This window comes from Lissotriton vulgaris, chromosome 12 (assembly GCF_964263255.1).
Source record: "Lissotriton vulgaris chromosome 12, aLisVul1.2, whole genome shotgun sequence".
NCBI lineage: Eukaryota > Metazoa > Chordata > Amphibia > Caudata > Salamandridae > Lissotriton > Lissotriton vulgaris.
Window position 1 is genome coordinate 169,004,316 of NC_141700.1, and position 12,013 is coordinate 169,016,328.

Below are 12,013 nucleotides of genomic sequence, written 5' to 3' on the forward strand. Positions count from 1 at the left end.
TTTCCTGGTACATATCTGGAGTCATCATGCTGTCCCAGTGAGTACTAAACACAGAGTGGACAAACGCACCCCTCCAGCACACTGCAGAACCAGTCAAAGTCTGCTCTGGAGGAGTAAGAGGAATCTGGGGAGTTTGACCCAATCTGAGGCTTTTGCCCCAGTTCCCAGAGGCCATTAGAGAGCACACCACAGAGGGAGAATACAAATTGGAGAAAGCCTACCTTTGGTGAAGGCACCTGAACAAGTACAACTACTTCATGGTACTGCACCTGTGTGCAGTCATGGTTGACAGTCAAAGACAAAGAAAAGAGGAACCCTGAAAACTAATAATACCAGGAGGATCAGGGGAAATAAGAAAGTCTACTAACAAAGCAAACCCTGCCTGGTAAATGGATATGAAGAGTGCATTAAATCATAGATTAGAGATCGCAAAAAGTCGAAATATAGCCCAGACCGAATAACAGCATATCTCATAACTCGTCTTTCTCATGAGATTGAACACATCAAATGTATTCATTTTTGTTAACACATTAATGTGGTATATAGATTTTTCATGCAGTATAAACATTAGAAAGGAGTACAAAACCCAATATTCACACTGGTGTATAAAGAAACCTTTAGCAACCCCCAGATACGAACAGCCCCCAAACCATCTCAATCGAAGTCTCATTCGCTCAGACACACGTACCAAAAAATTCCTATACTTTAATCATTTACACTTAAATACCACACATTAATAAAAACAGCAGCAGATTACTGTCAATAGACTAGGAAAAAAAGTTTGATAATAACAAATCATTTTTATATATAAACATCAGTCTTATTTCTGAATTTTTACTACTAGATGGCTCAAGGTTCCTCCATCCAATGGGTATCCTGGTGTGGACAGTTTCAGAGTAAGCGCCAACACGCTTTTCGTTATAAACCTCGCTCCGAGGTAGACCTTCTTGACCAACATTGGAAAAAACAACTGGTCCATGGGGGCGTTCCTACGGAATGAAACGAGAATCAATAAGAATACACTGGGCTATATGGAGCAACCTACATGACGCTATAGACGACGTACTGAAACAAAAAGACCTTCTTCCGGAATAGCGGCAAAATATAGGATAGAATCATGAATTGACAGTGCAGTCAACCCAAATGGTAACAGATGAGCAGCCTAAAGGAACGATTAACCAAAAAAGACGACAACATGTTTCAGTTTGCTGAGAAATGCAACTGTTTTGAGGATGCAAAGATTATCTTGCTGTCCAAGTCTTGGTGTCGTGACATGTGCTATGAGGTTCAAGTGCAGAATGATGTAATGTATTCCATTGTATCTGGAGCGCCTGATGGCGAGATCATTGGAATGCACAGCGCACTTTGTTCCGCCTGTACTTTGCAGGTCCAATGTAGACAACTCTCCTTCCCTCAAGGTCCTTGAGTCGCCATTCAGCTTCTGATAGCATCTGGCAACTTCGGAGCTGGCCCCCTTTGTCTTAGTGTCACTTAGCCATCATCGTACATCGAGCGGTATTGAGCAGCATCAGAGTATGTGGCTGATGTTGGCGTTGAGTGTGGAATCGCTGCCTCACTCTTGAAAGCACCTGTTGGTGTGAACAACAGAAAACCTCCGATGTGGCCACTCTGCTGTGGTGTCTACTCAATATCACTGTGATGCTGATGTTTTTCCGCCACCTTCCCAGAAGTCTGGAAACACGCGGAACTCACCGCCCTTCTGAAAAAACCAACAGCAGACCCCACCGAACTCAAAAACTACCGCCCCATCTCGCTTCTTCCATTCCCGGCCAAAGTCATCGAGAAAGCCGTCAACAACCAGCTCGCCGCCTTCCTCGAAGCCAACAAATCCCTCGACCCCTCACAATCTGGCTTCCGAGCCAAACACAGCACCGAGACCGCCCTCATCGCAGCAACAGACGACATTCGAACTCTACTGGACAATGGTGACACAGTCGCCCTCATCCTCCTCGACCTCTCTGCAGCATTCGACACAGTCTGCCACAGCACCCTTCTACAACGCCTCAGAAACATCGGAATCCAAGGAAAAGCACTCGATTGGATCACCTCGTTCCTCACCGGAAGAACCCAGAGAGTCCGCCTCCCACCATTCAAGTCCGAGGCATCTGAAGTCATCTGCGGCGTACCTCAAGGATCCTCACTCAGTCCCACCCTCTTCAACGTATACATGAGCCCCCTCGCGGCCATCGCCCGCCAACACAACCTCAACATCATCTCTTACGCGGATGACACTCAACTGATCCTCTCTCTCACCAAGGACCCCAGCACCGCCAAAACTAACTTACACGAAGGAATGAAAGAAGTCGCCGAATGGATGAAACAAAGCCGTCTGAAACTGAACTCAGACAAAACAGAAGTCCTCATCTTAGGTACATCCCCCTCTGCATGGGACGACTCCTGGTGGCCGGAAGCCCTCGGAAAAGCACCCATCCCGACAGACCACGCACGGAACCTTGGCGTCATCCTGGATTCTTCACTCTCAATGAACAGACAAGTCAACGCCGTATCCTCTTCCTGCTTTAACATTCTTCGCATGCTCAGAAAAACATTTCGCTGGATCCCCTCCGAAACAAGGAAAACAGTCACCCACGCTCTAGTTACGAGCCGACTGGACTACGGAAACACCCTCTACGCAGGTACCACCGCTAAACTCCAGAAGAAACTACAACGAATACAAAACGCCTCAGCCAGGCTCATATTAGACATCCCACGCAACGAACACATCTCTGGTCACCTTAAAGACCTCCACTGGCTACCCGTCAATAAGAGGATCACTTTCCGACTGCTTACCCACGCACACAAATCACTCTACGACATCGGACCAGACTGCCTCAACTCTCGACTGTCATTCTACACCCCCTCCCGCCAACTCCGCTCTTCCAGCCAAGCCTTCGCCACTGTACCTCGCATCAACAAGACCACCATGGGAGGCAGATCCTTTTCATACCTGGCTGCTAAAACATGGAACTCACTCCCCGCTTACCTTCGTCTCACTCAGAACCACCTGGCGTTCAGAAAGCTGCTTAAAACGTGGATATTTGATAAATAATCCTCCTCCCCTTCCTAAGCGCCTTGAAACCCTCTGGGTATGTAGTGCGCTATACAAATTTTATGACTTGACTTGACTTGACTTTCACCACCTACTAGCACATCCTGGAGTCACAGTAGTATTTGAACTCCTAGAGTTGCTAGTGTTCCGCTTCAGCGCCATTTTCTCAGACTTCAATTAAATAGTAGCATCCATTTTGTTTTCCCTCATGCCTTCCAGAACATCTGGGAGGACGTACATTAGGCAGAGGTTCACATGAAGCAATGACAATATAAGATCAGGAGAGTAAGGTTAATCTCAAGTAGAACAGAGGCAACGCTAATAGATTTAAAAATTCAAATGTGAAGAGAGGTGAAATTAGACTAAGGAGCAGTTTGTAGTTTACACCTCCAACAAGTGACAGGAACCACAATTAAATAAAAATGGAAGATGTTGTGGATTATGAATGAGTCCAGCAGCAACTTAAACTAAATCATCCACCTGGGATATTAGCGCTCCTGAGGCGGAAGCCGGGAGCTAGTTGCGAATAGCTGTTTTAATTATACTGTATTGCATTGTATTGACGTGTTTTTAAAATCTGCACATTTTTATTTTAATTTGCACCTGACACTCAGACCCATTCCTGAGGCTTTAGTATTTATCCATCTTGCGCCTCGCTTGCTCAGGGACCCTCAGCTCCCACTTAGCCGAGTTGGGTATTCGATTCACGGGACCCACAGGGGCCGATTCAACTTAGCGGCCATCTTGGGTGAGGAATAGCTTGCCGCGCTAGTGGTTGCGAGGCAGGGCTAGTTCACGCGGCGCTGAAGCGCATAAATTGAGCAGAGTTGAACGCCCGGGTAAGACCTAGGGATATTAGCGCTCCTGAGGCGGAAGCCGGGAGCTAGTTGCGAATAGCTGTTTTAATTATACTGTATTGCATTGTATTGACGTGTTTTTAAAATCTGCACATTTTTATTTTAATTTGCACCTGACACTCAGACCCATTCCTGAGGCTTTAGTATTTATCCATCTTGCGCCTCGCTTGCTCAGGGACCCTCAGCTCCCACTTAGCCGAGTTGGGTATTCGATTCACGGGACCCACAGGGGCCGATTCAACTTAGCGGCCATCTTGGGTGAGGAATAGCTTGCCGCGCTAGTGGTTGCGAGGCAGGGCTAGTTCACGCGGCGCTGAAACGCATAAATTGATACAGTCACTCTACGCGCTAGCGTACGCGTTTGTGGACGCGCCATACCGCGCCATACCGCGCCAAAGGAGCGCCTAAGGAGAGCCCGTCTGTGCCCGTCCGTGCCAGGACGGGCTAGGACAGGGCTAGGACCTATACCCATGGATCCTATCCTTCGTACCAGCGTAAGGTACAGTGGAGATTTCCTCAGGTCACTTAGAGGAAGGGCCAGGGATAGTTGCCCTGGGGATATTTTCCTTGAGGAGGTAGCGGTCCCATGTCCCCACTGTAAGTCCCCCAACCCCAGGAGCTGCAACTCAGATAGTTTTTCCCTCGCCCTGATTAATTGTCGCTCTCTTCCAAGGCATGCTACTGAAATAAACCTGCTCCTGGATGAACGAGATTTTGATATTCTATTCTTAACAGAAACATGGCTGACTGATGACTCAGACCCATACCTAGTGCAAGCGCTACCACCGAAGTACTCCATTGCGAGACAGGACCGTATGCCCGGTAGAGGAGGAGGGGTGGCGATTATTTATAAAAACAACTTCAGATGTAGAACCTCGGAGAGTCCACTTACGGACTGTGAAAGTATTGGTTTTTCTATATCCTTCTCTCCCACCTGCACCTTTTCTGGGATCCTGGTTTATAGACCCCCAGGCGACTCCCATGATTTTTGTAACAATCTTTTAGATAAGATCTCTCTCCCTATCAGTAGTACCCCCAATTTTACCATCTTGGGCGACCTTAATGTTCACCTTGATGAAGTCAATGCCAGGCCATCACAATGCCTGGTGGAGACCATGAGAGTGGTGCATCTGGAACAAATTGTGGACAGTCCCACTCATACAGGTGGACACTTATTAGATCACATCTTCACCAATCTTGGAAATATAGCATGTACTCAGCCCACTTTTGTACCATGGTCGGACCATGCACTACTGTCCTTCTTGTGGTCCCCAGTAACACAGACCCACAAGGCCTCCATTCAAAAAAATTTAGTCGAGTATGGTCTAGATTACCCACTGAAAAATGGGAGGCAGCCCTCAAAAGCTGTTCGCCCGCACCCCATGAGGACCCGGTTGCAGCTAATGAAGCTTTTGATCAATGGATCAACTCCACACTAGATCCTATTCTCCCAAAAAAAGAGCTACGGCATAGAGAGGGTTCTAATAAGCAACCATGGTACTCCAGGGAACTCAAGGAACACAAACAATTGTGTAAACGTGCGGAAAGGAAGTGGAGAAAGAACTACGCAGTTGCTGCGAAAAATGAATATAGGTCAACCCTGAGATCCTACAAAACTTTAATACAAACCACACAGGCCGCATATTATCAGAGCAAAATTATGGAAGCAGCTAACGCCCCCAGGGAAATTTTTAAAATCTTTCAATCCCTGGCAACTACACCCAGGACTATTAGTCCTATTCAGAATCCACAGAAACACTGCGATGAGTTAGCTATCTTTTTTGCATCTAAGGTGTCTAACATCTACTCCGGCTTTGCATCAGTGACAGACATCCCAGATAATTGGAAGAGAGAAAAAAAGGAGGACCTGGACATGGACTCTAACCCATCAGTAGATCTCAAAGCCTTTCCTTCATTGGATTTGGCTGAAGTGGATAGTCTCCTTAGTAAGCTTAAATCTGGCTCCCCGTTAGATGCTGCTCCCCCGGCAGTTCTTAAACAGGTATCAGGGACAGTATGCCCTGTGATAACGCAGGTCATTAACGCATCACTGGCCTCCGGTGTAGTGCCCCCCAAATGGAAGAAGGCCAAGGTCAGAGCTTTGCTTAAGAAACCTAGCTTAGACCCTGAAGATCTGGCCAACTACAGGCCTATTTCACTATTACCAACTATCAGCAAAATAGCTGAAAAATATGTGAATCGGGTCCTTTCTTCCTTCATTGAATCCACGGAAGGATTGCACCCCACCCAGACCGGGTTTAGAGCAAAACAGGGAACGGAGACAGCCCTGGTAGCAGTAGTGGAGGCAGTCAGAGGTATAGTGGATGCAGGAGGCTGTGCTGCGGTGGTCCTGTTGGACCTCAGCGCAGCCTTCGATACAGTAAACCACTCTCTTCTGCTGCATCGGCTGCATCTTACAGGAGTCTCTGGATTGGCCATTAAATGGCTCCAATCTTTCTTATCCGACAGAAGCTTCTCTGTCTTTGAGGGAGAGGTGTCATCCAGCCAGCTGCAACTGAATCACGGCGTTCCCCAGGGCTCCTCCCTCAGCCCAACTCTGTTTAATATCTATATGAGACCTTTGGCTGAGGTGGTGCTTCCCTGGGGAATCCAACTTGTTACCTACGCCGATGACACGCAGCTGGTGGTTTCCTTGGTGAGGAACAATGTTTCAAACCCGGGGATCAACAATCTGACCCCATGTCTCACCAAGGTTCTGGAGTGGATGACTTCCTCCTTCTTAAAATTAAATGGGGCCAAAACAGACATCATGCTCCTAGGTTACAAGGCCCCAATTAACCTTGATCCTTGGTGGCCTCACTGCCTAGGACCTCCCCCAGCACCCAAGACTCATATAAAGAGCCTAGGGATCTGGCTAGACTCCTCTTTAGGATTTCAATACCAAGCAAAAAAGGTAGCCGGAACCTGCTATGGGCTGCTGAGAGTCTTAAAAAAAGTGCTAGACCTTCTGCCATTTGAAGCCAGAAGATTGCTGGTCCAGTCATTGATTATGTCACGGCTGGATTATGCAAATGCTGTCTACATGGGGGCCCCGGTCGGCACCATAAAAATTCTGCAATCGGTACAAAATTGTGCTGCCCGACTACTCATGAAAGTCCCGAAAAGATGTTCAGCAAAAGCCGCACTTCAATCTTTGCACTGGCTATCCATCAAGGGAAGGATAACTTTTAAGACCATGTGCATGGCGCATAAATCCATCCATGGGGCTGGCCCGCCTATCCTGGATCCCCTTTTTCGTCGCCACCAATCAGTGAGATCTCTGAGATCCAACCAGCGGAATTTGCTGGTAGTTCCCAGGATGAAGCTGGCCCGGATGGGTGGCCGTCGACTCTCGGTGCATGCAGCTAAAGAATGGAACGCACTCCCAGATGCCATTAGGCATGAGTCAAACCACCTTGCCTTCAGGAAGCGCTTAAAGACGCACCTTTTCCAATAGTGTCTTTACTTTCCTTTGTCTTACAGCGCTGGGATGCTCAAGAGTAGCCATGCGCTATAAAAGAAAGTATTCATTCATTCATTCATTCACCTGCGAAGATGTCAAACATTAACCATATCGAAGACAATAAGCTGAATAAAGAGCTTGAACCCAACTTTCTTTCCACACAAAAAGAGAAACCCAATCATGCAAGACCTATCTAGTGCAGCAAAGGCCAGCTACAAGAGGGTGAAGTATGATTCTTACTCATGAAAATATCATACAAACCTGTGTTGGCAGAAATCATGATGGGAGTGACAAATTAATCCATCCTTGACCTCAAACTAAGACAAGTTGTATAGTATAATCGGGAACCTGATAGTATGCAGCATAAAAGAAGGGAACCCTCTAAAAGTCAAAGACTTAGAATTCAATGTAAATCGACTTAAGCGCACCCAAGAAGACTTGAGGGCTGGGGGGAAGTTGGAGGAAAAAGCAAGACTGTTGCACACCAGAAAGAAATAATGTAGTACCTTTCTTAAGAAGTGTCCAACCTAACTCCTCTACATCTCAATAAAAGAAGCACTGAGGGCCCAGCATGCTGTGTCCCTATCAGCATCTTGAAACCCAGAGACATCATAATGTGCTTCCTTGAATTTCCACAAACCAGTATGACTGGGATGTGCTTAAAGAAAGAAAAAACTAATCTGGTGTAGTTGCCCCAAGATGTAAAAATATTTCCTGGAAAATAAATTGACTTTAATGCTCCATATCATCATATTTGGTAACATACCCAATCATATGCACAATCACTTGAAACAGGTCGAAACATTTCGAGGAACCACCAGGCCCTCACAAATTTCTTAGCTCACTTTCTGCTCATGAAATAGATACATCGCACTGATCAAAGCCACACTCAGGCTAGAAACCATGAACAGTAACATCCCCCAATAGTAATTAATTTTAAGCATAGCCAAATAAAATCTATATAACCACTGTAACTACCTGGATGAACGCTCAGCTGTTCACCTATCAGGTTGTCATTCACTGATTGAAACCCCCGCATCACCCTTTGTTGTTGCCTGTATCCTTCTTGGCTACCACCGTTCACAATTGGTGCTTGCAGAGGAGAACAAACAAAATTAATTTAGTGTGTCTCATGAAATGTTCTCTCGTACTTCTTTATCCCACATACCTACACAATCAAACATATCCTGTCTACTCTTTCTTTTAAATGAACACTGCTCTACATATTGAACCTTTTTAGAATCGAATGACCCATTCACTGGCCATTGTAAATCAGAATCTTTTTTGTGTGTATTTGTTCCACAAAGAACCATACATTATGGGAGCAATACCGTATTTAATATACATCTCTCTATTGAGCGTCCCTTCTGGAGGAGCCGTCTGACTTTGCTCTAAACTTCTCTTGGTACCACAAGAGCAGCAACACCACTTACGGAGTGTGCTGAGAACAGGCATGTTTTACAAGTATATGTAAAATATTACTACTTGTAACAAATATTCTAAAAAGAGAACAATCTCCACATTACCTGCCTTCAGTCTTTGCAAAGAATAAATTCCAAACAAAAAAATCAAACCAAGCAAATCACTAGTGCCGCATTAGCGACCTTACCAAACAAAAGTCTCCAACTCCCACCTGCTGATCTCTGGTTGACCTAATCGTCACTGCAAAAAGTACGCCAAAGAAAGCCCCAGTCGAGGCTGGCCGCCACCTGGAAGGTCAAATTGGAAAAACTGGAAAAGTCACATCTGCCTGCAAAGACAAGTGTCTCCTCATGCAGTGCGCATCCTCAGTAATATTTCAATCCTCCGTCAAGACCACTCCTTCAGATGGCCGTGTCTCCGATAGGGTCCCACGTATCAGGCGCCAACTGTGGAAATGTACCTTTTTAGGAGTACACTGGTGCAGGGTCACCTTCTCATCCACGGGTTCTAAAGACTAACAAAAAGAGATCAGCACTGGAGTTGAAATAAAATAACAAGTTTATTAGTCACTCATGATTGGGACCACGTCCACACAACACTCAAGTACTGCAGAAGGTTGTACACTGAATTCACAAACCTTCGTCCCTTTTATACCATTTTGTTGCAATGTAAGCATGTGAACAGAAATGGAAAGAACAAGTTTAGAAATAGCTATCAGCACACAAGGGCGGATGAATGACTACGTGGTCAGCAAAGTGGGAGGGGGAGTAAGAATGCTTATGGGATCAGTAAATGGTCAACAGTTAATATCCGAGACCAGGTGCACTGGCAGCTACAAACCCCCAGCACGTACATTGCTTAGCCATGTCAGTAGGTCAACTAAAATAGATGCCACAAGCAGAGTGAAAAGGCAAACAGCAGAGTACGAAAGAATTACGAAGGAAAAGAAATGGACACCACAGCCAAAATGGCTGTAGCTTATGCTAAGTAAAATATTACACGATTCCACATCTTATGTTATAAGGGAAAGAAATAAGCATCCTCACTTAACACGGATCATCAACTTTATTATTTCAAAATTTCTTTCTCCCGTAAAGGTTTTAATTCACATAAAATAATATTTCATGTATTCATGTTTTCTGCATGTCTAATGCTACATTCTTTACTGCACGTGTTTTGCTTTGTCGCGCTTTTCACGTAAAATGATTTAAAGTCATCTTCACGCCATTAGTCATTTGTTTAATTAATAACACAAATATGAGAAAATTTGATCAAGCAGGATTTTAATTGCAAAAATCATGCTTCATCATGTCTGACGAAAGGTGTAAAAACATTGATCCTTAGGGCACCCAGTAGGTTATTGGGGATGGTTTAGATCGGTGATGGCCCAAACCCACTGACTAGGTCCAGTCCTAAGAACGTCTTCTATTGGTCTGCTCTTTTTTTCCGGATCTGAAGAAGAGTGGTTGGATGAATGATGGTGACTCGGGTTCAGCAGAACAACTGCATCTACTCCATCAAAATCCCTGTTTAACAATTTAGTCAGCGAGCTCCCAGGTACACTTTTCAGTGGTCAGAAGTGGATGGGTGGAAAGCTGATGGGCAGCATTGAACATGTTTATTGTGTAGGAAGCTGGCTCCGTATATATTCTGTACCGGGATGTGTGCCATGTCGACTCTTCACCTTGTTCTGCACCAAAACATGCAGCCTGCAATGGCAGTGTGTGTGTGTCAGGGTACAGGGCCCATAAGGGTGGCACAATATGTGCTGCAGCCCTTAGAGGCCCTCCTTGATTACAGGGCCCTTGGTACCAATGGTACCTTTTACATGTGACTTACATGTGGCCAGAGAGTTGGCTATTGGGTGTGCAACAGTACAGTTTAAGGGGAAGAACTTAGGCCCTGGGTACCTGGCTGGCAGGAACCCAGGGAGCACTTAGCCAAAAGAGCATCAACATCAGGCAAAACCTGGGGGCAGCCATGCAAAAAGGGGCACTTTCCTACAATTGTATGCAATGTGTTGTTGTAGCTGTTTGGTGATGAATTTCTCTACAATTCAGTTTATGAAGAGCCAGATCAACAGGAAGCTGAATAGAACCGAAGTATGTGTTTTAAAGGGATGGTTTTATCAAACTTGTTATGACAAATGCATTGTGTTTGTTGTCTTCAGAGAAGATTTAATACCATGATATTGGAATAATCCCTAAACTCCAGGAATTCGAGTTAATTCTTTAGGTCTCGTGCCCTGATACTTTAAAGACTGTGTACCTCTGCTCTACTTAGTCTATCAAGTTTCTTGTAGGAATTGTACATATAACCTGTAAAGCGTATAGACCTTTGCTGTTCCTATGACCTTCTTTTGGTGTCATATATATCACATTTGAACTTGATTAGAGCTAGTTCAGTCCTCCTACACTACTTGTGAATGTGCCAAAACACATTTGAAGGGCCGTGACTCCATTGTAGCTAGCTGTTGGAAAATCATGGTTTTATCTCCTTTGTGTCCTTTTCATGCTGTGTATGTTGATGTATGCTGCCCATACCTGGTTGATCAAGCAGTCCTCACCTCCTTGTTGGATTATGGGAGGTCTTCTTGTTTGTGCTAAGATATTGTTGCGAACTCTTAGCATTCTTTGCTTTGATTTAATCTTTATTTTTCTCCAGCCAAAGAGTGAGAAAAAGAAGGATCGAGGCCGCAATGATGGTGAAGGTGATGCAGATTTCATGCTTCATAGTCAGATGAATTTGGAGTCTCCTCATCTAAAACTAGTAAAACCAGAAGGTAGGAGGAAATTTGAACATAATGTTGCTTTGTCATGTTGTCTGTTCTTCGTTATAAACTGTTACCTTGTTGCAAACAAATGTATTTCATGGCTGCTTCAAATGCTATTTTTAAAATGTGCTGTTAGTTTGAACCTTCAAAGATGGTATTGTACTTTAGGGATGGTTGTCAAACAGGCAGTGTGTCAGTCATGAAAAGTAGACACCTTTCTTTGACATTGAAAGTTTTTTACAATTTCAGGGATTGCCTTTTACCTATCTAGAAAGTCATTTCTTCTGTGGGCCCCTTTAATCACCCCACCCCTAATGATGCTACAGCTTCAGAACGTCCCCAAAAATGTTTCCTCTCAGCTTCTCCCCAATACTAATAGGATCTGTATCCGTTGTATTGACCTCTTCCCTGCCTGAAATGCATACAGT

The 12,013-nt window shown here is 45.0% G+C and overlaps 1 protein-coding gene across 1 annotated transcript in view; it reads left to right on the forward strand.

Moving 5' to 3' along the window:
- The window catches only part of BRD7 (bromodomain containing 7), a 266,204-nt gene that overhangs the window by 46,295 nt on the left and 207,896 nt on the right, over positions 1-12,013 (forward strand). The window contains exon 3 of the mRNA XM_086947699.1: positions 11,477-11,594. Coding sequence (XP_086803825.1) covers positions 11,477-11,594 — 118 coding nt within the window. The remainder of the gene's footprint in view (positions 1-11,476; positions 11,595-12,013) is intronic.